Source organism: Clarias gariepinus, chromosome 21 (genome assembly GCF_024256425.1).
Source record: "Clarias gariepinus isolate MV-2021 ecotype Netherlands chromosome 21, CGAR_prim_01v2, whole genome shotgun sequence".
NCBI lineage: Eukaryota > Metazoa > Chordata > Actinopteri > Siluriformes > Clariidae > Clarias > Clarias gariepinus.
Genome location: NC_071120.1, coordinates 23,744,072 through 23,770,810, shown reverse-complemented (window position 1 = coordinate 23,770,810; position 26,739 = coordinate 23,744,072). Strand labels below are relative to the sequence as shown.

The 26,739-nt window shown below is 37.9% G+C and overlaps 3 protein-coding genes across 7 annotated transcripts; all 3 read left to right on the top strand.

The window, feature by feature from the left end:
- The first annotated feature begins 206 nt into the window (after positions 1 to 206).
- ccl19a.2 (chemokine (C-C motif) ligand 19a, tandem duplicate 2) lies at positions 207 to 2,846 on the top strand. Its single transcript, XM_053480924.1, has 4 exons — positions 207 to 1,666; positions 2,052 to 2,172; positions 2,305 to 2,417; positions 2,508 to 2,846. The coding sequence occupies exons 1-4, from the start codon at positions 1,480 to 1,482 to the stop codon at positions 2,516 to 2,518; spliced, it is 432 nt and encodes a 143-aa protein (XP_053336899.1). The 5' UTR covers positions 207 to 1,479; the 3' UTR covers positions 2,519 to 2,846.
- Positions 2,847 to 4,711: 1,865 nt separating this feature from the next.
- Positions 4,712 to 7,088, top strand: ccl19a.1 (chemokine (C-C motif) ligand 19a, tandem duplicate 1). The gene is made up of 4 exons (XM_053481201.1): positions 4,712 to 4,922; positions 5,113 to 5,236; positions 5,710 to 5,812; positions 6,153 to 7,088. The coding sequence occupies exons 1-4, from the start codon at positions 4,847 to 4,849 to the stop codon at positions 6,183 to 6,185; spliced, it is 336 nt and encodes a 111-aa protein (XP_053337176.1). The 5' UTR covers positions 4,712 to 4,846; the 3' UTR covers positions 6,186 to 7,088.
- A 1,163-nt stretch (positions 7,089 to 8,251) lies between these two features.
- tctn2 (tectonic family member 2) lies at positions 8,252 to 26,354 on the top strand. Of its 5 annotated transcripts, none has more exons than XM_053481196.1 (20): positions 8,252 to 8,397; positions 9,427 to 9,493; positions 9,649 to 11,791; positions 12,818 to 12,931; positions 13,021 to 13,094; positions 14,097 to 14,295; positions 14,387 to 14,487; positions 14,624 to 14,823; positions 14,917 to 15,037; positions 15,120 to 15,258; positions 15,512 to 15,586; positions 15,678 to 15,803; positions 16,431 to 16,505; positions 16,594 to 16,683; positions 16,928 to 17,045; positions 19,955 to 20,058; positions 23,904 to 24,051; positions 24,142 to 24,285; positions 25,728 to 25,816; positions 25,949 to 26,354. In XM_053481196.1, exons 3-20 carry the CDS (start codon positions 11,605 to 11,607, stop codon positions 26,068 to 26,070), a joined length of 2,226 nt encoding a protein of 741 aa, XP_053337171.1. In that variant the 5' UTR covers positions 8,252 to 8,397; positions 9,427 to 9,493; positions 9,649 to 11,604; the 3' UTR covers positions 26,071 to 26,354. The 5 variants fall into 5 exon arrangements, with proteins under 5 accessions (XP_053337171.1, XP_053337174.1, XP_053337175.1 ...); XM_053481199.1 differs by having other exon boundaries at positions 8,255 to 8,397; positions 9,649 to 10,480; XM_053481197.1 differs by lacking the exon at positions 8,252 to 8,397 and adding an exon at positions 8,464 to 8,923.
- The last annotated feature ends 385 nt before the right edge of the window (positions 26,355 to 26,739 follow it).

Genomic DNA, 26,739 nt, shown 5'->3' with positions numbered 1-26,739 from the left:
CTTTGGACTTTCTGAGGAAGTCGGAGTACCCAGAGGAAACCCTTTAAGTACAGAGAGAACACAGCAAACTCCATGCACTTTGCACACAAAGTAAAGGTGAACCCTTAACTTGGAAGTGCGAGGTGACCGCGTAAAACCACAACACCACTGTGCAGCCATATCGTAATTATTATAACCTTTCCGATACAAAAAAAATAAACTGCAGGTCTTTATTGTTTACATCTACAGTCATTTATTTATTGTTTTTTTTTTGTTATATAACGTTCTTTTCATTTTCATTCACTCATTCATTCAACTTCAATAACCGCTTTGTCCAGATTTGGATTGTGGTGCATTTGGAACAGTTCCGTTGCATAGTCATTCACACCCTGGGGCAATTTGCAGTGGCAAATCCACCCGTTCTTGGAAGAAACCCGATAGCCCGGTTGTGTGTATTGTGTGAATAATAAGGTCAACAAGAAGCAAGCATATAAATATTGTATTGTAAAAATTATGACTGCCAATCAGTAACTGTCTCTAAGTGGTGGGTTAAAGACTTGTTCTTCAAAGGCATCAGCCTAATTTACTGTAGGCCATCCAGATATTTAATTTATATAACTTTTATGTTATTGCATGGATTAACAGCATTGCATATAATTCATTTTGTGTCATTACGTAAGCAATGTCAGCAAGATACTATCTTAGAGTGCATGTAATGCTCAACTGCCTGTGAAATAGTCATGACAGTCATGGTCATTTTCATTCACAGTGAAACTAGAGTCACTGCTTTGAAGCCACTCACCTGTAACATTGCTCTTGGCTCTTTGTCACAATCGTCTTGGGAACATACAACCCTGTCCCAATGCTAGAACCTGAATAAACTCAGGTTAGTATGTAGGAGGCTGATCATACTGTAAATCAAGATAACGGCAAAGATAATCAAAGCTACACCTTGCAAGTTGACCCTGACTTCAGATGTCAGCACAATTTTTAAAATTAAAAAGAGAGGAAGTTGGAAATTCTAAAGAATATAAAGAAAAGGAAGAAACTGGTGCTTTGCTATGCTTTTAACATGCTTATCTTGCAGTAAGAAAGTGAAACAGCTGCTCGTCCCATGAATTTATTCCCTTTTCCTGAGAATACAACCTGTCTTTCATGCAATGATGGACATACCCTTTATCACCAACTCACCACAGAGAAGTGAAAACGACCATGGACAGAAACAAGTGCACAATGCAGCCTATTTTCCCCCCGGCTTTGATTTTGTGTAGAGCTGAAACACAACCATGGCTTTGTTTTTGCATGGAATCGAATTTGTAATGCATTATCAAAGCATTATGAAATGATCCCTCCATTCACACAGAGAGCGTGAGACTTGGTCCAAAAAAAAAAAAAAGAAAGAAAAAAAAGTGGGGGAGGATGATGTGACGGGAATCATTTGGAAAGAATAGTTGGAAAGGCGGAGAGTGACGATAGATCCAGATATGAAAGTGAAAGTTGATGTTCAATGCAGGTAGGTGTATAAATATAGCTCGAAGATGTTACCTGTGCACACACACACACCTTCAGGAAGATCCTGCACATTTCCCTCTGGTGCTCAGGAAGCTGCAGAACTCAGACGCAAACATGACGAATGCAGTAGTTGCGCTGTTGGTCTTCACTGCACTTCTGTGGACCAATGCACAGGGTAAGACACACATGCACGTGCACATGCACATGCATGCGGATCAATTGCTTTTTCTGTTATAAGGATGTAGGTCATAGACTCAGGGTCAGTGACCGCCTGAACTAATGTCTTTTAAAACTGCAGGCCTATTATGTGCAATGTGAACTTGCTACAGTCTGAGGGGTATAAATGCCATTATTCATCCCCCTCCCCCTTCTTAAGGAGTCTTTCTATTTTCCTACAAATAGAGAGATTTCCTGTAAATCATGCACAAAAAATATATAGATAGCAAATGCATGGACAGAAATCTACAGTATTCTAATTCACAGTATTGTATTGCTTTATTTCTTAGTTTATGTATTACTATCATAATCATAATAAGTTGTCTCTCTCTCTTTTTTTTTAGCATTCTCCAATAATGACCCCGACTGCTGCCTGTCCACCAGCAACGCTTACATTCCACGCCGCATCGTTGAGTCCTATAAGATCCAAACCGTAGAAAGTGGATGCCGCATTGCAGCTTCTGTGTAAGTGTTTCATAGGATAGCAAATTGGTATAGTAAAATACAATATTTTATTGCATAATTCTGCATTCAGCAACCCTATTCTTATAAGAAGATGCTGACTTTTTTTTTTTATCTGTCCCTTTGTCATTTTAGTTTCATCACCAAGAAGAACAAAATGTTGTGCGCTCCACCTCCAAGTGACCTGACGTACCCATGGGTGTTGAAGCTCATTGAATATCTGGATGCTCGTAGTGCCAAGGGAAAAGGTAAAAATCCTATACAAGTATCTACTTAATCATGATCAAAAGGTTTATTATTATCCTGTCATTACTGATTTACTCTTTTTCTTTCTTTAGGCACTAAGTGATTGACAGGGTGAATAGGCCCAGGCCTGTCGGAACTGCACGTGTGGATTTTCTGTGCCATCTACTGCAATGTTAATGAGCTACTTTAGCTTAGTGTCAGTGTTTTGTGTCATCATCTTGTGTAATGCACATGCCCTTGTGTTATGGTTTTCATACCATTAAAAAAAAAAAAAGAACAAACATAAAATGTGACAGCAGGCATGGATGAATCCATGTCTGCAAGTGTGTCAGCACTGTTTTATATCTACTGATGAATTGTATTGTGATTTTTTTTTCTCCTTATGAACATGTACATGTTATTTTTTTAAGAGTGAATTCAAATAAAAAGCATTTTTCAAAAATAAAAATCACTGTTTGTTACATTTCTTAGCAACCTGATTTCAATAATAAAAATAAAGGATATACTTTGATAAATTGTATTGTCATACTATTTTCCATTGTTCATTTTATAACACTGACAGATTTTTGGAACGAGACTCCAATGTCAGTGCTTTAAGTTAAAGTAAACCTAACATAAATTTTTCTCACGTGAGATCTCACCTCCACCTCCATGAGATTTTCCGGTTTTGCTTGATAACTTGACAAGCTGCATTTTTTAGTCTTAATAACTTCAAGAGAGAAGGGAAAGACAAACTGATGAGGCAATGATGGATTACAGCTGTTGTAATGTAAGTGATTCCAGAAGCTGACTTCTTTATTTTGGATGTTACACAACTTTATAAACATGATTTTAATAATGTAATGTATCACTCCCAATGAAAAATATTATAGAAAAAAAAATATAGGCCTATATATGTAAGTCTTGTAAATTGCTGTGGTCTAAGAGAAATTAAAGACATTAAAAAGTAGTTAGGAGTAGCTCAGTGGTTATGGTGTTGGACGAAGGTTCCAAGTTGCCACTTTTGGGCCCTTGAGGAAGTTTCTTGTCCCTAAACCTACTCAAATGTACAATAAGATAAAAATGTAAGTCGCTCTAAGAGTTTCTGCAAAATGCTGTAAATGCAAACACTCTGTGATGTGCCGTCATTGGAAAATAATAAATTTCCCAGTGGTAACAATAATTCTATTTCATGACAGGTCACATGATTGTTCATTATTTTTACACACAAACACAAACACACACATAGCTCATGGTAGCCAACCTACGACAGTTATATTCTGCACACACCCTTATGCTTCGCACAATAGATAAACACAGTGTGTCATCTGTGAAATCCCCGAAGTCAACAAACAATGATTTAAAAGAAAAGTGGCTGGTAACTCCATTATCTTTACCGTAAAATCTGGACCGTACTGTAAGAAGTAGTCCAGGATCTGCTTGTGAAAGAAAAAACGAAAGAATTTTTTTGCACTGGAGTGGCTCCAGTCAAATGTGGGAATAAAAAAAGAGTTATAAATGCCTAGACAGGCCCACCATCGGACTGTGGGAGAAAAATGTGAAACAGGCAATAAAGTTTAGTAAATGTAATCCGTGAACCAAAAAAAAAACTGTGAAAAAAGAGACTTACCGTAAGTAATGCAGAACAAATTCTTTTCCAAAGCAAACAAGTGAATACTGCAGATATATGACTAATGCTATTTTTATAGTTTAGTGTATATAATATATTTGTCTGTTTCAGTTTCTAGTTGTATCTCCTGGAACCTTTTGAAAAAATTACAGGTACAGTAAGTATCACTATCCATCTTTAACATTTTTTTATACCTCAAAATGTAACATGTTGTGCACTACCTTGGCATGCTTTTCTGCTTACCGTAGTTCTAGAGAGTGATTATTTTAGTTATCATAGTCCTGAAATAGTCTAATCATTCAATTCTGACCTTGCTCATCAATACGACATACAGTAACTGCATGCTCTGTGATTTATTTATTTTTTTGCATCATCTTATATTTTTTCTTTTTCTTTTTACTTTCAATTTTCTTCACCTTCTGAATGTTGGTGTGAACATTAACTAACGCTCTAGACCGGGTGAAGCGAGAGATAAGAATTGTTATGCAACATTAAAGCATTAAAGAATGCTTATTATTTGCTTTAAAGAAGTCAAGGCCAAACCTTGACAGACCTGTTGACCCTTAATCCAGGAAGGCTTGGGAATCCCCACCGATACTCACATGTGTAAGGTCTCACATAAGGGAGGGACTCTTCCTTAAAATGAAAGAGATCTTTGCTATAAAAGGTGAAGCAGTAATTCAACAGGCGAAGAGGGAGCGAGAGAGAGAAAGAGAGCGAGAGAGGGAAGTCCAGAAGGAGGAGATTCAACATTAACAGCAGCAGTAGCATCTGATTTCAGCGCAGAAACAGGACGTGTGTAACTCTTATTCTCTGACCGCAATGGCTCGTATTGGCTTTATCAACCTGTGCATGTGTGTTTGGATCACTGCATTTATCATGAGCGTCAATATGGATGGTTAGTTGTTTTTATCTGTTTTTTAGACTTATCATGCATGTGTATGTATGTGTGTATGTTTTGACTGCATAGAGTTAACATCAACTTTGCTAGAGTAATCAAATTCTGGAGTAATCTAATGCACCCTATGCATCTATTTTTTTCTCCATCCAGACGAATCTTCCTAATTTTCTTCCTCTCTGTAATTTAGTGTGTTTTGGAGACCAAGCCCTGGACTGCTGCTTGAAGGTTAGCCATCATCGCATCCCAAAACGCATTGTCGCCTGCTACCGCGAGCAGCGCAGAACTGAAGGCTGCTTAATTGATGCTGTTGTGTAAGTATCACCGGCATGTTGATATTTAAAGGTCTGGTCAGTGATTTTTAAATCAGTACACTATTTTGAATATTTCTCAATGAGAGAGGAGGAATTCCATGCTCTGTGGTTAATTAAGTTTTTAATAGGAGAGAAAAAAAATTAATGGACAACCATAGTTTCACTTGCAATTCAACTCATTGAATTACATCCTATACATACTGTAGCGAATTCCCCAGTGTGTAATAACAGCTAGAGTGTTGAATTACACACAGCAGTGTTTATATCAGTCCAGTTGGTATCAAATCAACTCTGAAAGTGTTCAATCAAAGCTTAGTTTAAGAGGAAACCATGAAAAAGAAGCCAGTTGTTTAAATCACTGACTACAGCATTAATAAGAGTAGTTTATTACTGTACTTCATTTTTTTTTAATGCATTAGTGTTTATTTTATCAATATGCATTGGTGATTATTTGTATTTGCATACAATTTCAGCTTCCGGACTCAAAAAGGCAGGGATCTTTGCGCTCCCCCTGAAGTCAAATGGGTCATAGACTTGAAAACTGCAGTTGACAACAACCAAATGAAGAAACACAAGGTATATCAGAATATCAGTTAATTTAAAAATGGAACCAATACTGTATATGCGATTGTAGCTTTTGCATACGATAGTCATGAATCATTTTTATTTCTTTTATTGCATGTAGAGATGATAAAGGTATTAAAGTATTTGTTTCATTCTAGAGTAATACATATACTGTATTAATTGCTCATATGTAAAATTCATGCCAATAAAAAAGAAACAATCATCAGGGCAGTGTGACCATCTGCTAATCTGACTCAGCTACTCGCATTAAGAAACCACTATAAATCAAACCACAGACCACAAACCAGATACTCAGCTGACTCTCTTCTCCTTCTCTGTTTTGATATTACAGGATAATATTATCTGTCAAGGCAAGAAAGCCTAGGCTGCTGGGGTGAACAGATCCACACACCTACCAGGTCTGGTGAATAAAGCTAGAAGTTGATGTTTTAGAGATCATGGCAGCTAAACAGCTAAATTGTAATTCTGCTGTAATTCTTGCTGTTACAGCATGCTTTTAAATGATATTTTTCTCTCTGTATTGTAATGCATCTGCACCTTCATATTACTTTTTTTCCGTAACAACATATAAGCTTGTTAAAAAAATACTTTGACGTTTTGTTTAACTGTGACCAAAAATCTTGGCCATATCTGTGATGTTACTGTTGCTTTAACTGTGAGTCAATCAATAAAGGATTTAAAACAGGATTAGGGCATTTATCAGCTCTTTGTCTCATTCAAAAGCTCAACAAAATAAAGCAAGAAGTAAAAGTACATTAATGGCTTTTTTTTAATGTCTTTTTTTTTGTCCAACGGAAAATGTGAAATGAATTTTAAATGAATGTTAGTGTCTGAAAAAGTGGTCATGTTGTAGAAAGTTTGGATTAAAAAAAGACAACCTTACGTTGAGCCTTATAGCATTGAAGCACACATTGTTAATTATGTGTTTTCTGTATTTTTGGCTAAATAGAGTAAAGAGTAAAAGTACATTAATGTCTTTTTTTTTTGTCTGGCAACTGTGTAAATGAATGTTATTGTCTGAAAAAGTGGTCATGTAGAAAGTTTGGATGGAAAAATTACATTGTTAATTACATGTTTTATGTATTTTGGTCAAAAAATTATATTATGCAAGTTTGTTAACAATCTTTTATGTATTCTGGTCTAATGATCTTTAAGGGTTCTATTTATTTAATAATTTAATGTCATCATTACATGCTTGTAGTTTTGACTTATGAACTGTTTTAAAAATGCATGGATAATCAGAAAATAAACATCATTTAAGTTGCAATACTGCTTGCATTAATTTTTTCTTTGCATGGATAATCAGAAAATAAACATCATTTAAGTTGCAATACTGCTTGCATTAATTTTTTCTTTACAGAAATTTTGGTACAATGGTAACAATATTATTTATATTAACAATTATCAACATTAACTGCTCTTACTGTAAAATCACAAAAGACATGGATGAGCGAGTTTGGTGTAGAAGACCAGAGGCGGCGCTACCATTAGGCAAAAGTAGGCGAGCACTTAAAGCCCCAAACTGCCAGGGCCCTGTGACTTAAGTCGTACAAAGTGGTTTCAACAAGCACTTAAAACTAACGTCTGAAATTATTAAAATCTCCTCCCCAAAACAGAATTAGAATGCCATTACGTCACACAAGTTGTTTAAGAGTTTTAGTATCTTCAGAGAAGCAAATATCCTCTGTTGTATTAATTGACAGTGTCAATGCTGGAAAGAGATTCTACAAGGAATACTTGCAGTTGTGTACCATCTAGCAGAACGTTGTATTGCATTTCGTGGACACTCAGAGAAGTTATTTGAGGCTGGCAAGGGGAATTTTCTTGGTCAAGTGGAATTGATGGCCCTGTTATGCGAGAACATTTGAGAAAAATTCAGGCTAAAGAGGTCAGTGACAATTATTTTAGCAAAGACATTCAAACTCATCTCCCTTGGAGCAAAAAATACAACTGATGCAATCGTCCAAAGAGTTAAAAAAGCCAAATACTATGCAGTAATTATGGACTGCACCCCAGACCTAATTTACAATGAGCAGCTGTCTTATGTTCTAAGGATCGTAAATTGTGAGGCCTCAAAAGGTATCTCCATTCATGAACATTTTGTTGGATTCTTTTATGCACATGACACAACTGGCAAAGGCTTATGTAAGTCATTTTTAGGACACTTACAGTAGAAACACTTGGTCTGGACCTTTTCAACTGTCGGGGCCAGTCATGGGATAATGGGAGTAAGGGAAAAAAGCAAGGGGTCCAAAAGAGATTGCTGGAACTAAACAACAAAGCATTATGTATTCCTTGTGGAAGTTGGTCTGTTAGAGCGACTTTACCCTCTGTTTATCTCCTCAGTTCAGCACTGGGCCATTCTTAGAGAACATGTCAAGGATCTCTCAGTGAAGAAACTATCAACAACCAGATGGGAGTGTCGGGTTGAAGCTGTTAAAGCTGTTCGATACCAGCTGTCTGAAATGTTGAAGGCTTTAACTGCTTTAATGAAGTACGCTACAGAGAAAAGGGATGCAGAAGTTCTTTTAACAGCTGGAAGCCTCCTACGGGAGATGCAGAGGTGGCCATTTATGGTAAGTACTATTATATGGTACAATGTATTGTTCCAGATAAATAAAGTCAGCAAGATCCTGCTGAGCCCCAAAATTTCAGTTGAAACTGTGAGGAGAGAGTTTATGGCAGTGACAGAATTTCTTCAGGAATTCAGGGACCATGGATTCACCTCTGCTATATCAGATGACAGGGAGATAGCAGAGAAGACTGAAACAGAGATGAGCTGGCAAGAGGTGCGTCAGAAAAAAGAAGAAGACAGTTTGACATGAATGATTTGTATGGCTTTCTCTACTCCACTGATATCATAAGTAGCACAGTGCAGATAGGGAGACTAAATGAATCTTGCTCCAGACTGGGAAAACAATGCAAGATGTTGATGCTGGTGACCTGAAGCTGGAGATCAAGAGGGCCATCAGATCCTTTCCCACACACTTCTCCAGACCATCTGAGATGCTTGATCACATATATGAAGAAAATATCCTGGACATATATCCAAATTTGAGTATAGTATAAGGTCAGATTCTATTTATCCCAGCCAAGCATAAAGTAAGATTAATTACCTAAAATGTTTTTTAAAATTACCATTGTTTTTATATTATTCTTGCCTCAACACCACATGATTCATGTTTTTCCATCCACTAAAGCGTATTTGATGAAGGAAGAGTAAGCTATTTTAAAAACATAATAATGTCCAAAAAAACTGCTTGGAGATGTTTAGAGAAAACGAAGAGAAAAAAAAAGGAAAGAAAAAAGAAGAGGAAAGTAAATATAAGGATGACAGAAAAGAAGCAGGAGATTGAAAGGAGGAAAATAAAGCAGTCAAGGAGCAAGAGAAATATACTGTATAAAAATAAAAGCATTAAAGGCACAGAAGAAGAAAAAGAAGAAAACATACAACCAAACAGATTGAATACAGAGACAAAGAAAGGAAGGCAGGGATGAAGATAATGGGTAATAACTTATTATTAAGTATTAAGTATTAAGTAATAAGTATTCTTTGGTATTATTTGTGTCGCTCCATTTACCTGTCATGGGTTTTCTTTCTTTAGTGAAACAACATAGAAGACAGAGGCTGATCATCAAATATTAATCTGCTGATCATGCTGTAATACAAAGGTAACTAATCTGTGATATCAGATATGTGAACAGACAATGACGTACAGTACTTTCTAATTGTAGAAAAAAACATTTGGTTGTGAAAAGATTTTAAAGGTAATGCATAAGTTACCCTGTTAATATGTTTAGTTTTTTTTTTTTTCTTTTTTCTACAGGGCTGTTCTAGACATCTGGATAAGATTGCTCTGGGATGACGAGCGAAGAGGAGTTTAAGGAAGGCTTAAAAAAAAGCACTTAATGCAGAGGGCCCCATATCCATGTTCGCCTTGAGCCCCAAAATTGCTAAATGCGTTACTGTAGAAGTCCCTGACTGACCTGACCTCAACCCGAGAGAACACCTATGAGGTGAATTAGAGCGGAGACTGCGAGCCAGGTTTTCATGTCCAACATCAGTGTCTGACCTCACGAATGTGCTTCTGGAAGAATGATCAGAAAATTTCCATAAAGTCACTCCTAAACCTTGTGGAAAGCCTTCACAGAAGACAGGGGCGTTTCTATGATTTTCAGTTAAAGGAGGCTCAGCCCTAATAGACGTTTAACACATATTTGGCTTGTTCAGAATCAGTACTCAAATGAGTCTTCTTGATCACACACGCTGTTTACCGTATAAACCTTTTTCTATGTACAGGTACAATCAGAAAAATGTAACGAGAAAACAGCATATAACTATAAACTTACATGGATGAGCAATATAAATAACACACCTATGAGGCTGGACAATGAAATAAACTGTGTAGGTGCCAATAATGCCAAACATTTATCTGTTCATTCTTTGACAATACTGCTGCTTTTTGTTGGAAACTGGCAGACATAAAAATGTGAAAAATAGTGTCTGATGCAATGACTTGGGAACACAATGTTGGGAACACAGTGTTAATGTTCCTGAGAGGCTGCGCTTTCAGAGAACTGAACTGTAGAACTGAACAGAGAACTGGAGATGGAAGGGTTTTCAACTCACATGGGAGTAGGTCTCCAAATGAGCAGCAGGTAAGAATAGAACATCTTTTTTTTTCATGTGATTTGAAAAACCTTCCATCTACAGTTAAATATAAATATTAAAACTTTGATCATGTTATCCAGTTTAATTTAATGTTTTAGCTACATAAGTGAGACAGTAGGTTCTCTATTTAACCCCTTAAAATTTCATAGCTACTAAGCTATTTATTCAAATTCATTAATATAGACAATTATTGTTTTAATGTAATTAAACAAAGCATATTTTTAATATCATTCTTTTTTTTGTTTCTATTCATTAAAAAAGTATTTTTTTAAATCAAACCTATAAGGCTAATAAATGTTTTTTTTACGATTTGGGACATTATTTAATGCAATACAATATTTATTACAAAAAAAAGGATTTTCTGTCTGAGTAAATCACACTGCTATACAGTTAAAGCGAGTGCACTGAATGCTGTCTGTCACTATTTTTAATCATTTATGTGCAGAACTCTATGGTAGTTAATGCCATATGCACTGTGCAATGGTTTATATAGATAGTCAGGTTTTTCCAATTAAAACAGTAACGGCATGATTGATTTATAAAGTAGACTTTAGATTCATAGTGTGTATTAAGGGCTTCATGTTCACTGAAGGAAACAGCTGGTGTGATGAGGGTGAACACAGCGAAGATTTAACTGATTAATCCCTCATAACATTTTGTAAACTGTATTTATGAGAAAGGACTGAACTGAAGCAGTTATAACAATTTATCGAAAAACACACACCTTGCCTTAATTCTCCTTCTGTGATGGCGAATTGAAGACCGCGCTGAAACAGGGGGAGGAGCTGAAGTCTGCCGCCGCCGCTTTCATATGAAACTTAAAGGGGACGGTGGGCGATCAGCCATTTGTGTGAAGTTTATGGAGAATTTTTAGGGGGTCTGAATACAAATGTTAAATGGCCTAGCGACGCCCATGACAGAAGAGTTGAAGCTGTTATCGCTGCAAAGGGGGTGGGGGACACACTATTATATTAAATCCTATGGATTAAGAACTGAATGCCCATATGCATGTGAAGGGCAGGCGAAATGAGCGAATACTTTTGGCAATATAGGGTATTTATCCATAAGGTGGAGGTGATTAGTAAGGCTCGCTTACTCTCCGAGTCACCAGATGGCGCTGATGCTGCAGAGCAGCAATTTGTCACGCTGGTGCTTACATTCCCAAAGAAGAACACAAACCTCCGAACGTCTGTATTATACGATGGTACAGACGCGACTGAGAGACTGTTTTATTTTGCTCTCTCGCACGTTTATTCTGTTTGCGCTGCTTTATAAAGAAGTTGCTAGATGCGATGTCGGTAAGCTGCGCTTTATGTATTATCATTATTTTTAAGGTCAGATTAGTTAGGTTAGTAAAGCGGGTGTCAAATGTGTCTCGTTGCTAGGAAACGTTCACAGCTTTGGGTTGTGTTTCAGGTGACTGTGCTCTTCCTGTTTACACTCACACTGCACACTATACACTATATAGTGCGTTATGTGTCCTAAATTGGGATTGAGCCGGTGACAACTTTAAATAGTGGTTTAAAATCTTGTTTAAATGCACTTTTCTGTGCAGTCCTTCATTGCACTTGGTCATATCTATTAATATGCTGTGTCACTCATTATCACATGCAAGTAAATTCACATTGTTTAACTTTTAATTAATTAACAAGTGTCAAGGTGATTTGTTTGTTGTCTGATTATCAAAGACAAGTTTAAATCCCAATTGTCTTTACTCACTCACTTATCTTCTGTACCGCTTTATCCTGTATTCAGGGTTGCGGGGATCTGGAGCCTATCCCAGGAGGCTTAGGGCATGAGGCGGGGTACACCCTGGACAGGGTCCCAATCTATCGCAGGGCACACACACATACATACATACACATTCACACGCTCTTTCACACACTACGGGCAATTTGGGACCACCAATTAGGAGAAAACCCACCAAGCACGGAGAGAACATGCAAACTCCATGCACACAGAGACGGGAAGTGCTTAACACTACACCACCATGCTGCCCCAAATGGCTTTACATACAGTATAAAAGCACTGTTCTTGTGTATCAATTGTGAAAATCAATTAAGTAATTGTTTTGTGAGGCGTTTATTCATGCCTTGCACCTCCAGGGTCTGGGTCGATTCCCATCCCCGTGTGCGATGGATTGGCACCCTGTCCAGGGTTTACCCCACCTCGTGCCCTAAGTCTCCAGGGATAGGCATCAGGCCCCCCCGCAATCCTGATAAAGCAGTAGTGAGTGATAGTGAGTTCATCTATAGAACTGGGGACATTCCAGAAAATCTGGCAGGATCACATCTAACATGTTAATTTGTCGTCATTTGTGTCAGTATTTATGCCATCAGTCCTTGCTGCATCTGGTCCAAGAGCGTCTGCCTTCCTGGTTGGGAACCTGACGGGCGTGTCGCTGACCATTGGCAGCGTCTCACCAGCCAGTGCTACAGGTATGATTAATATCTATGACACCTACACATGTAATTTTATTTAACATAAATATATATACAGGTTATTTTGTGCTGTTTCTGTGTGATAGGACATCTCCCTCCAGCGTCCTGCGTGCCGTCGCAAAGTAGTCAATGGATTTTGTCAGATGAGCCAATGGGAAAGGTGTGCACTGGCAGTTTATGAAGCTTCTTAAATGATACAGAATCTACACTAGGTTTTAATATTACTTTCAAATGTGCATTTTTTAATTACTGACCAACTGATGTTAATTATTAACATCTTAGGACTTGGGGGAAAAAAGAACTACTACTGTGAATGTTGTTGACATTGATGTGAACAGCTGCTGTGATTTTGTTTTGACAATCAGTATAATTGTTTTATTGTCATCCTAAATAGATATTAAATGAATTGTAGCTATTTCTGATATTCATGAATGAATACCAGCTTATGGCAGAGCATTGAGCTTTTTTAACACCTATAAAAAAAATTTGCCCCCTCTAAAATGGTAATAATTTTATTTGGTTTGGGTGGCTGCACAGTGCAGCAGTCTGTAAATAAAAAAAAAATTAAAAAAGTAATACGCTTGAACGTCCATGGGTTTCCCCAACTATTTGCACCAGTTTGGTTCGGCTGCATTAAAGGCCAGTGTATAACACCCAAAGCAAAGTGCTATCCATCCTTCTGTATATACAAGTTACAAGATATACAATATACAAGACACCCATGATTGATTATTGCTACTTTGATTGACTGACAAGAGTGAAAGGATGTTGTCTCTTTCCAACCTAAGAGCATGGGTAATTTATTACAGAACAGAAAGAGAAAGGTGTTAAAAAGATTGTTTAGTCATTTCACGAAAATCTACCAGAGAGAATTTAATAAAAATTTATGCAAATAAACAGGTCAAAGTATTAATATGTTTAAAGACCGACTTTAGTCCATTCAGTGGTTTCATATTAATGAATTAATGACCTTGGGCTATTTACTTATAATAAATTTCCTATATACTATGAGATGCTGTGTAGAAAGCCAGATTAATCTTGAATGCTCTCCTAAAACGTTACACCCAGTTTCATGACAAAACTCTTTCATCCTTACAGCACGTAAACAAGTTGTCCTGCAGAGTGTCCCTAATAACCACTAATGTGTCTTCTCCTGTAACAGGGCAGCCTCCTGGTGCGTGTGAGTCTGAACCGAAGCTTACAACTGTGTGCCAGTGCGAATGAGACAAACTGCTGTAGCCAGCTGCTGTGCGTGAGAGAGACTGTCATGGTGTCTGCATGTCTGGGCGACGTGCCCCAAGCCTCTCTCATCTTGCAGGCTCAGATCTACGCCAAGCTGCTTCCCGCCGGCCCTGTATTGGGTTAGAGACATATTCTGGAATGCTTCGCTGTTTGCAAGGTGTGATCATAAATATAGCTGTTTATGTGTATTTATTTCGCTTGTTCTTGTAGAGAATAAAACAGCAATTCCTAATCAAGTGTACCAGCCCCTTGGGCAGTGTCCATGTGACCTGACGGAGAATGTGTGTGACGTGCGATGCTGCTGTGACAAGGTACTTAATAATGTCTACTTTTGAGGTATGGTTTTAATACAGTAAAAAAAAAAAAAGGACCCTCTGAGAACGTAGTCGGGTATCTGGGTAATGACTAAAAACCTTGTGCGTGGCGGTGTTTATCTGATTTCTACAGGACTGTGCCCCAGAGCTGTTGTGGCTTTTTACTGGGCGATGTCTCGCTGGTCCGTTTGGAGGAATGATCTCTCCTGTTCCTGACTATGTCTGCTCCGCTCAGTCGGCTGTCAATGATCCTGATTGGTTCCCTTTCCTCTGTGTCACATCTGCTTTGGAGAACAACCCATTCCTTGGACTTTTCTATGATGGAACTATTGTGTAAGTGATTTTATTTTTTATTATTTTTTTTAAATCTCTCTTTGTAATTAGCTTTTACGTTAGATGTGTGTTTCTATTTCTATATATCTCCAGCACTCCGAAGCCCGCTCCATCTTTCCAGGCACCACAGCTGACAGCACCTGTACCTCCTACAAATTACCATCAGGGGGCGCCCATCTTCACTACAGACAACCAGTACTTCACCATCCCACAGGTGGACGTCTAGACAGTGTGTCGCTCTTATTTATATGCTGTCTGTTTACCAATACTGATGTTCAGTGTACCTCTGTGTGCAGGTGTCCATGTTGGGACAGTGCTTGGAAAAAGCTCCGGTAGCGTTCCTGCAGAACTTTGAGGCCCTGTGTGTGAGAACTCTGCAGTCCTGCCCTGCGGAACCAGCGAATCTCAACGTGACGGTGAGAGGTGACCAAGGAGGTGAGGTTTGTTTGATCTTGTTTGAGTTAACTCAGGAGTGTCAAGATTTGCCTGTCTGCATGTTAGCATTTACAAGCAATAATTCTTCAGTTCGTCTGGTGGGAAGAAAAGAAAATAATGTGGAAGAATGTAAGCTTAATCAAATGTTGTTTTGTAAACATCTCCTGGGTGTTAAAATATTTTTACGGAGTTCTTAAAAGTCTCAACTTAATTTTGAAGCATCTCAAGCTTTCATGTGTGCTGATGTGTGTAGGAGTGATCGCAGTTGCCATCACAGATGAAGTCATCACAGATCTCAGCCTGTTCTTATCCAATCCTCCTAATCCTGGTCTGTTATTTAAACTTTCCACCTCACCATGGTATCTTTGCTGTCTGCTTGTAGTCTTTGTATTAACTCTGTCTCTTCTTTCTCTTTCTAGCAACTGAGACACAGTCGTGTTTGAATGTGGTTCTGTCTTTAAGTTATACGTTTCAGTGGAAAGGAAACGGCATTACAGCCATCAGTGTGACCCGCCGCATTGGAAACATCACCTTCAGTCCTGGAGGTGAGAGTGTGAGCTGGCATGTACCTTTACAGCCATCTGGATAATGTGAAAAATGGTGAATCAAAAATATATTGTTAACCCTTTACTGGCCAGCTGTTTTTAAATTTCAACAATGTGTGTGTGCCCTGCGATGGATTGGCACCCTGTCCAGGGTGTACCCTGCCTCATGCCCTAAGCCTCCTGGGATAGGCTCCAGGTCCCCGCGACCTTAAATACAGGATAAAGCGGTATAGAAGATGAGTGAGTGATAGTGATGTTTGTGGTTTTTTACCTGAGCATCCGAGTAAGGGTTAAGTCCTTTGTACTGAGGTACTGAAGCAATGTCAAAATGAGAGCTACCACCTTTAATCTTTTATCTTTTACCCTTTATCTTTAATATTTAACATCAGCAAACCTGGTTTCAATTTTAGAGAAAATTTTTCTAAAGAAAATTTAGAAAATTATCTGTGTTTTGTTCTACTGTTGTGCAAACTTTTGCAACTTTTGTAAACATTTATGCACAAATTTTATAAAGTTATAAAATTATAGCAATGACTGTTTTAGCTTCATAAAGCATAGTGATTCAGATCAGCCATGCTGTACATTATCAGTGCACAATTAACTATCCCACCCTCCCCCTTTTCGCAGTGACCCTGACGACCCGTTTCTCTGCAGTGTTTATTAATGGAAATATCACAGCTCAACCTAACTCTGGCAACCCAGGTCTAACTACATCTTAACTCCTCAAAATGATCTAGGAACCAGTATAAGTTTGTCTTGCTTACTTTTGATTATAATTTTTTTTTTTTAGGTTATCAGGTGGGAAGGCCAGTGATTGGTGGAGTTTTGGACGATGCTACCGGAGGCATAAGGAGAGCTTCATTCAGCCTCTGGCAAGGAGGTAATGTCATAACGAGTTATAGTATTTACAGTATGTTCTTTAACTCTTTATAAAAACATAATGTTATTCATAAAATAATAAGTAATGAATGCCATCATGACAAAATTTTAAGTTACTAGCTCACAGAGAAGTTAAAAGTAGTTTTAACACTGAGAGCTGTCCTATGACCACAAACCACATTATGTTTAAACATAGCTATAAAGCCTACTTATTTATCCACCACTGACTTCTGTCTTACCTGCAGTGAAAGATGGCCTGTGCTCCTCTGCTAACCTGAGGCCAGTTTTTTATGGAATAAACTCAACATCTGGATGCCTGCTGCCTGTCAGTTTACTTAATCTTACCGAGTGCATTCAGCTCAGGTGAGCACTGTAATCTACATACAGTAGTGTCTCTCAAAGAATAGTCTGGTGGTATTGGACAGTCTGGTGGTATTGGAAACCAGTTAATCAGCTGTGAGAATAACAGGAGTCTGTTCTTTCCACCCAGCATAGACTTTTCACATGGACTTGCTAATATTTGTCTTTGGACAGTGTAACCTTCTCTATATGGGATCAAACCTACAGTTGAACACTGCACTATTATAGGAGAAGCTATTTTTTTTTTTTATCCCCCATCATTTGTTTCATTCTTTACTTTGTGGTCATTAGACGAAATGGCCTATAGGTCTGTAGGCCCTACCTCACAACGTTTGATTTACTGTATGAATTTTGGGTGAAGTAGACTTCTTTTGTAACATTGTAGCAAAACTAAAGAAAAACAACCATATATTCCATTAACCATATTATTGAAAATAATAAAATGTTTACGAGACTCTATATGTTTTCTAACACAGCGATGTTCATTATCTTTTTTAAATCCCAATATGTTAGAGAAGTGGGCTACTGTTGGTCGAAGAAGGAGAGGAGGAAGGCGTGTTCATAGGCAGAGCGAGAAGAGGAAAGGCAAAAGTTTAGGAGTGACAGTAGGGACTTTGAATTTTGGGACTATATATATTATATATAATGTATTGTGTGTCCAGGAGACCAGGTGGAAAGGTAGCAAAGCTAGAAGCTTAGAAGCTGAAATCAAGGTGTTTTACCATGGCGTGGATAGGTAAAGTAATGGAGTAGGAGTCATCCTGAAATAGGGGTTTGTAAGGAATGTTCTAGAGGTGAAAAGAGTATCTAATAAGTTGATAATTCTAAAGTTGGAAATTGATTGTGTGATGTGCAATGTTGTTAGTGGTTATGCCCCACAGGTAGGATGTGAGTTAGAAGAGAAGGAGAAATTCTGAAATGAGTTAGATAAAGTGATGCAGAGCATCCCCAGAGGTGAGAGAGTAAAGATTTTAATGGACATGTTGGGAAAGGAAACAGAAGTGATAAGAATGTGATGGGCAGGTTTGGTCTTCTGGACAGGAATGTAGATGGACAGATGGTGGTGCACTTTGCACAGAGGATGGAAATGGCAGTTGTAAATACTTTCTTGCAGAAGAGGCAGGAACATAGGGTGACATATAAGAGTGGAGGCAGAAGCACCCAGGTGGACTACATCTTGTGTCGACGTTGTAATCTGAAGGAGATCAGTGACTGCAAAGTGTTGGTAGGGGAGAGTGAAGCCAGACAACACAGGATGGTAGTGTGTAAAATGACCCTTGTGGTGAGGAAGGTGAAGAGGACAAAGGCAGAGGAGAGGACAAAGTGGTGGAAGTTAAAAAGGGAGAATGTTGTGCAGTTTTCAGGAAGGAGTTGAGACAGGCTCTGGGTTGTCAGGAGGTGCTTCCAGTTGACTGGACAACTACAGCTAATGTGATCAGGGAGACAAGTCGAAGGGTTCTTAGTGTATTATCTGGAAAGGGAAAAGTGGACAAGAAGACTTGTTGGTGGAACGAGGAAGTCCAGAAATGTATACAGAGAAAGAGGCTAGCTAAGAAGAAGTGGGACACTGAGAGGACTAAGGAGAGTAGACATGAGTACAGGGAGATGCAGCGTAAGGTGAAGGTAAAGGTGGCAAAGGCCAAACAAAGAGCATATGAGGAATTGTATGCTAGGTTGGACAGTAAGAAGGAAGAGGTGGATCTGTACAGGTTGGCGAGGCAAAGAGATAGAGATGGGAGTGATGTGCAGCAGGTTAGAATGAGCAGGAAGTAGCAAAAATCAGTATGAGTAGGGCGTTAAAGAAGATAAGGAGTGGAAAGGCAGTTGGTCCTGATGACATATCTGTGGAGGAATGACGGTTAGCCGTAGCAAGAAAGAATACATGTGTGTGAATGAGAGGAACCTAAGTGGAACGGTAAGGCTACAGGAAGGTAAAGAAGATGCAGGATTTTAAGTACTTAGGCTCAGCGGTCCAGAGCAACTGAGAGTGTGGAAGGAGGTGAAGAGGCGGGTACAGACAGGTTGGAATGGGTGGAGAAAAGTGTCAGGTGTGTTATGTGACAAAAGAATATCAGGGAGATTGAAAGGAAACTGTACAGGACAGTGTTGAGACCAGTGATGCTCTACAGCTTAGAGGCCGTGGCACTGAAGAAAAGAAAAGAGGCAAAGGTAGCAGAGATGAAGATGTTGAGGTTCTCTTTGGAAGTGACAAGGATGGATAGAATCAAGAATGATTTTATCAGAGCGACAACCCATGTTAGATAAAGTCAGAGAGGCCAGACTAAAGTGGTTTGGAAATTGTGAGATTGTGAGCATATTAGAAGACCAAAGAGGAGATTTATGGAGAGAGGACATGAAGTTAGTTGGGATGAGAGAGGAGGATGCAGAGGATAGAGTAAGATGGAGGCAGATGATTCTTTGTGGCGACCCCTGAAAGGGAACAGCTCGAAAATCAAAGTAGAAGATGTCCAAAAAGTGGACCATGGCCCCCTGGTGTGCAGTGATGGTACTGCAGATTGGGTGTGAAAGATGATTCACAATAAATAAACAAATAAAACTTTTACATTTTTATTTTGATAATTAAGTTTTGAGTTATTATAAAATATTTAGAATTAAATATTAGCACCATACTTGATATTTATAAAAAGTAATCAGATCTAATAAAGCAAATCCATAGGATTTATAATCCGTGTTAATCATTTATCTCACTTATTTATGTCATCATTAGCGAGGAATCATAATAAACAGTCAGAATACAGGCTTAATGGTTTATTGCTTGCACTTAATTAAAAAAAATTGTTGCTTTACACATTGTGTATGGATTACTATGATTATTATTTCTTTTCGAAATGGCACTGCATTGCCGTATGCCCAGAAATATATGATTATTCTGACTTTTCTTCTAATTTCAGAGAAACTGTTCGCTCCACTTTGGCAGCTTTAGTCCCTGCTGCATTGGTTTCCAGTACAGGAAAGCCAGATTTCTCCACACCGATCAACTGGACCCGTGCCACTAGTGAGTAAAGAACAACTTGTTGATTGTTATGACCAAACAATGTTCACTCTTTATTGTAAGTAAATGCTCTGATCCCTGTTTCCCTGGTTGCCTGTAGATGGTTTTTAAAACTAAAAGCAGGTCTTTAATACTTCTCTCAAGGGCTATAGATTGTCTTTATAAATGTAAGAAATTACTATTTAATACTCTGTGAATATTCCTAAAGGCATTTAAGGGGGGTTTAAATGTATATCACGTTTTAGATCTGGAAGATGATCACTAATAAATCTCTTTTGTTCCTGAAGTGTTCATTTGGGTGGATTTAAAAAACACTGAATTTTAATGAGCCTAAAATGTGCCTTTTAGTGTCCGTTTAACTTGTGAATTAGTTGCCAGAAAATACACCAGCTGTCCAGAAAAAGTCACCATTTCAGAAAGGTAAAATTATCAGGCTGCATCAAGCGAAGAAAACCACTAAAGGAGATTTGTAATAACTTAACCCTTTAACACATTCTCAAAACCTGGAAGGATATTGCTAAAATGTCAGCTTTGGAAGAAATATGGTCAGGTAAAAAAAGAAATAAATCATGGGCGGAGATGACTTAAACACTTGGTAAAGTTGGGTTCTTAAAAATCAACAGCAAAACCAGAACTATGTTTAATAGTGAAAGTAAGAACATTTTCATACAATGTTATAAGAACAGGATTGGGAACAGCTGTGTCCATAAGAAAACCACGTGTAAGTGAGACTAATCAGAATAAAATGAATCAGTTTGCTAGGGAGCATAAAGATCTGACTTTGGAGCAATGGAAGAAGCTCATGTGGTCTGATGAGTCCAGATTGCCTTTTCCCCAGAGTGATGTGAGCATCAGAGTAAGAAGAGAAGCGCCTAGAGCGATGCACCCATCATATATAGTGGCAACTGTACAAGCCTCTGAAGACAGTGTTATGATTTGGGGTTGCTCCAGTTGCTCAGGTCTAGACTCAGCAACGTTATGTGGCAATAAAATTAAGTCAGCTTATGACCTTAATGTACTGAATGACCAGGTTATCACATTTATGGAATTTTTTTAGGCATATTCAGGCATATTCTAGGCCTCAAAGTGTGAAAGAGTGATTTTGGGAGCATGTAGAATCATTTTCACACATAAACCAGCTTCCATGTTGTGTGCTGTAATCAAAGCTAAAGGTGACTAATGAATACATTTTTTTTATTTGTGCGCCTTTTATTTCTTTTTTTTAGCCAGGCAGTGAATATTCATCATATGGCTTAGAGACAGTGGCACTGAAGAAAAGACAGGAGGCAGAGCTGGAGGTAGCAGATGTTGAGGTTCTCTTTGGGGATGACAAGGATGCATAGGATCAAGAAAGAGTTCATCAGAGGGAAAACCCATGTTAGATGTTTTGGAAATAAAGTCAGAGAGGCCAGATTGAGGTGGAAGGATGGCACATTGGTGGAAGGATGCTGGGGTTAAAACTGCCAGGCAGCAGGTCAAGTGAAAGACCAAAGGGGCATTAATGGATGCAGTGAGAAAGGACATGAAGTTAGTTGGTGTGAGAGAAGAGGATACAGAGGGGAGGGTTAGAGGCAGATGATTCGCTCTGGCGAACCCCAAAAGGGAACAGCCGAAAGGCAAAGAAGAAGTGAATATTCAGCAAAGATTTAAAATATTTAAATTCAGTTCAGTTCAGTTCTCAATTGTATAGCGCTTTTAACAATTGTTATTGTTGCAAAGCAGCTTTACACAATCAAAATAATTATTTAAGTCTGTATGGAATGTAAGTGTGCATGAATAAAAATGAGCAGATTGTCCCTGGTGAGCAAGCCGTGGGCGACAGTGGCAAGGAAAAACTCCCTGAGATGGTAATAGGAATAAACCTTGAGAGGGTTGGTGGGTGAAACAGAAAGCAGGAATTGATCTCCATTTATACAGGGTGTTAGGTGGCAGGCAGTTCAGTTATAATATATAATATGAGTTCCCCAGATCTGCCCCTTTACCCAAGACGAATCTATTTATAAAAATGCTTGATTAAATAAATAAGTTTTTGGCCTGGACTTAAAAACTGAGACTGTGTCTGAGTCCCGAACATTATTTGGAAGACTATTTCTTATTTTTGAGGCTTTGTAAGAAAAATTGCATTGTCCAGTTTCAAAGCCTCAATTTTATTCCTGATATTTACAATTTTATTATAAAAAAAGTTCATAAAGTCCTCACTATTGCAGGATGTTGTTGTGGAGATTTCTGAAGTGGTCTTATTTCTTGTTAATTTGGCTACGGTATTAAATAAAAATCTAGGATTATTTTTGCTGGAGAGATATGTTGATCTAGCTACACTAAGAGCTTTTCTATAGTTCAGGATGCTCTCCTTCCATGCTATTTGAAATACTAACAATTTAGTTTGACGCCATTTGCGTTCTAATTTCCGAGCTGTCTGTTTTCATTTTGTGATTGAGTTTTAAAGTATTAGTTCAGTGCTACAATGATATAAATATATCTCCACGATATTTATCTAATTTCTGTCAGTAAATAAATGTTTACCGATAGTAAACATTCAAGCAGTCTGGTTTGTGTCCTGTACAGGTAGTCCCCAACATTCAAGTTTTGATTTTCCACAGATACGAATGCACCATGGTTCTACGAACATTCGTAGATGTAAACAAATCACAGAAGTAGCTTAAATTCAAATTTTATTTGTCACATACACAGTCATACACAGTACGAAATGTAGTGAAATGCTTATACGACTGCCAGTGACCTTAAAAAGAGAATTAAAGCTTATAATAAGAAATAAATATGAATAAAAGAAATACGATAGAAAAATGTAATAGAAAAATTAAATTAAACTAGGAAAAATAGAACTAAAAATAGAAATATGCTGTACATAAAAATAGAAATATACTGTACAAATTGAAATATACTGTACTGTACAAGAACATTTAAAAAATTGAGAAATTTTTTAAATTTTGGAAGAAAGATGGTGTGCAAATATGCATAGAACAAAGTGTCTTTATGCAATGGTCCAGGATGTAAACGTAAACATGTAGTGTAGATGTGAAGGTAGGTGTGCGTGGAATTGTCCATAGTGTCCATGAATGTAAAAAGATTGATTGATTGATTGTGAAAAGATTTTGTTAGTTCTGCATGTATTGTACAAAAGAATACACCGCAGTGCACCTGATACCAATATATACAACTATATACAATATTGCCATGTGTAAATGAATGTATAAAATGTCTATGGTCCGGTATATTGTATGGGTGTGGATGTGGGGGTGCGGAAGAAATGAGTCCGCCTCACTGGTTTCAGTGGATCAGTCTGGAAGCACGATGACAGAAAATGGCTGTCCTGTAAAGCTGTCCTGATGTCCAAATCCAAATCCAAATTTCTGAAAATCCTCAACAAAAGAGTTCAGTCCAAAACAGTGGAAGACGGCTTTGAGCCAAAATGGCGTCTGGGATTCCGCTTGTGATTTAGAGACAGAGAAAACACTTACATTTTAAGTGTGAGATTCGTTTCCTTAGACGTGGTTATGGTTTTTGGCCACATGATGGCAGTGTGGGAAGAGGGGACAGAGATTTAGTCAAGAACATTGGTATGTTTTTCCTTGTATGTTCGTGTCAAAGACCTCCCTTGTTCGGACTTAAGAACAAATCCAACTTACAACAGAACTTGTTTGGAATTCAGTGATTAGCTCTGATATCTTATGACAGCAATAACACTGCTCCTATACATTTGTTTCATACCCCTATCTATTTAATATATTTTTAAAATTACAAACATCATGGGTTTATGGACTTTTAAGTAAAAGTGTGAAGCTAATGTTTGAAATATGTTTATATAAACTTTGTCTCATTAATTAAAGATGCAGTACAGAACTCTACTCAGACAGTTGGGAGCTCTAGGGGTGTGTGCTTTGGTGTTCCAGCTCACCTACACATTCACATCAGAAGTGTGGTCATGGGAACCATAAATGGGGTACCACAGAAAATTATCCAGGCTGTGGAGTTAAAGTAGGTCAATGCTTAATCATCTTATTCCTGTCTGACTTCACTTTCTAGGTTTAAGATGAATCCACTAATTCTGCTGTCTTCTTCCATTAGTTTTAAGACGTCTACATGGAGTTTAGAGTGCGATGCAGCTCAAGGATCTGTTTGTCTGACTGCAGACCTGACACAAAAGTTCCCTGTGACCTCTTCTGTAACCTTCACAGAGGCTCCTGTTAGTGGACAATCGCCTATGTCCAGGTGAGTCAGAAACATTCACAGGTTATGAGAATACATTGACTTCTGCGTTATAGTTATAACGCCCGAATTATATGCCCGATAAGGTGGCACAGGCAACAAGGCATCACACTGCACTCCCGTTTTTAATTTTGAACACAACTTTGGTCTATTTAAATCTCTGCCCGGTCAGTCTGTAGATTCTAAGATGAATTTAATTTCTCTGGGGATGATCGGCTCTTCGCTGTCTACGGATTATCTCTCTGCCTTTGTCCGTCTGTGCCTTTTTGTGCAGCAGCTGTGGAACGTTTCTCGATTGCCATATTGGACTTTGTTTACTTGGAACTTGATCACTGTAATTACTTCAATGCACAATCCTGCTCATAAATCCTCGCAGCCCTGCTGAGTCAGGCTTTCCTCCCTTCTTGAAGTGTTAAACCTAATCCGGACTACTGGGGTTCTCGAAAAACTGTCTTTTTAAATCATATTTAAGTATTTTATATATTTTTTAACCAAGGTGCATTTGAATCCAATTCAAATTCAATGCAAAGCTGGTAGGTCAGTTAAGTTTTTATAACCAGGAGGATTATAGTTCAAAGTTTTTATGCACTTGGTCTGATACATTATTGTTTTTATGGTGACTAATAATTCAGGTTGATGTAAATGGTATTCTCTGAATGACCCAAAGTGTTTAATTTTTATTAAAGGTCTCTCCAGTGTCAGTCAGATTTTGCTTGTTCTGGGGTTTAAATAGAGAAAAAAGAGAAGTGAATTTTTCTAGCTTATATAAGTGACAACAGGAACTAGTTTGTATAAGTGACTATAAATTGATTTAATGTGGTGTTATATGTACAGTAGGTTTACATGATTAAGCAGAATAATGCATTCCTGTATGTGTACTTCTAATGAAATAAAATTTAACCCCTGGTGGTGATGTGCCTTTGTTATTTAATTCTTACTTGACCCTGAAAAGTTAAGGTTTAAGTCATTTTCACATTGTGGATGGGTTTAAAGAGGACCTGTTATGTAATTTTTTTTTTGTCATTTTTAGACGTTTTTATGGGTTTGTCTTGTCCTTTTTTTATTTCCTGGCCCAAAGTCGTGTGTGGATCGGGTGGTCCATGTATTTAACTGACGACCCCTTAATGGAAGCAGGCGAAAGAATGTATGGTATTGGCCATAGCCAAAACTTTCCCTCTATTGTGACCTCATATGAACATCCCCGTCCTTGGCTTGTTGCTCACCTTGGCTTTTCAGTGGAGCGGAGTGGCTCAGAAGTAGCTTATTTACAGTACACAGACTCTGTAACGGTGCACTTTGGGGTGCTCTGAGACCTGTGTTAACATGTACTGAACCTAATTACCTAATACTAAAACATGGGATCTTTAAGATAAAATATTCGTTTTAAAATACGTAGTTATACTAATAATCTGCAGTGCTCTTTTTCTCTTATTTCTTCACTATAGGTTTCGTATTAACTTTACCGAGTTTGACTGTGACAGGAATGATGTGTGCTGGCCTGAGCTCGCGTTTCCACTCACACCTTATTACACTGGTGAGACCTCACACAGCGTACAGTGCTAAACATGTAATTTTTTAAATTTAATTCATATGTTTGGTGTTCAAAATATTAAGTAAGTGTAAAAAGTGTAAATTTGTGTATGTGTGTGTTTTTTATTTCTGGCAGGTGAGCCGTATTCTCAGGCTCTGGCTAAAGGGCTTATCCTTGTCTTCTTCTTTATTGCTGCATCTGTCTTAGGAACACCTTGGAGACAAATTAGACAGGCGTGGAGTAATAGCTTACTCTAATGTGTGTGTGTGTCAGAGAGGGAGAGAAAGAGAGATCACTGATGGTGTTTATGGAGGGAAATGAAAGATGATACTGTAGTCATGACACTTTTTCTCAGTCATTTCAGTATATTTATTGAACTCCATGAAAACTAGTTTTCTTAACAAGCTTTTTCTTTTGATTTATTTGTAAAGCCAATGTAAGATAAGTATTTTTGATTAATATTTATTATATTGTGTTGTACAGATTTTATAGTGGAATAAATTGTTCTTGAGTTTGTGCTTGTCCTTTTCATAAAATAAATAAAAACATTTTATTTATTTATTTTTTTTACTGGTGTTGAATCAAAGTGATCAACCAAGTCATATTTGGTATCTTACGTACATTCCATTTGGGGCATGTACCTACTGATAGACCACCAGATCAGGATAAAGTAGTTTTTTTTAAAAAAAAGGAGAGGGGGGTTACTCTAATTTTGCATTGCAGCTTTGCAACTACTATATGTAGCAGACAAGAAATTGAAGTGTACTCGCCCAGAAAGGTTTCTATTCATTCGTAGTCTTGTTTGAAATATGCTGTGAAATATGATCTCCTAATTAATGTTGTAAAATATTGACACAGGTGAAGGTCAGAGCGGAGCTGTATCATCAACATGCTGTACTGAGGTTTCTTAAATACAGTAAAATTGC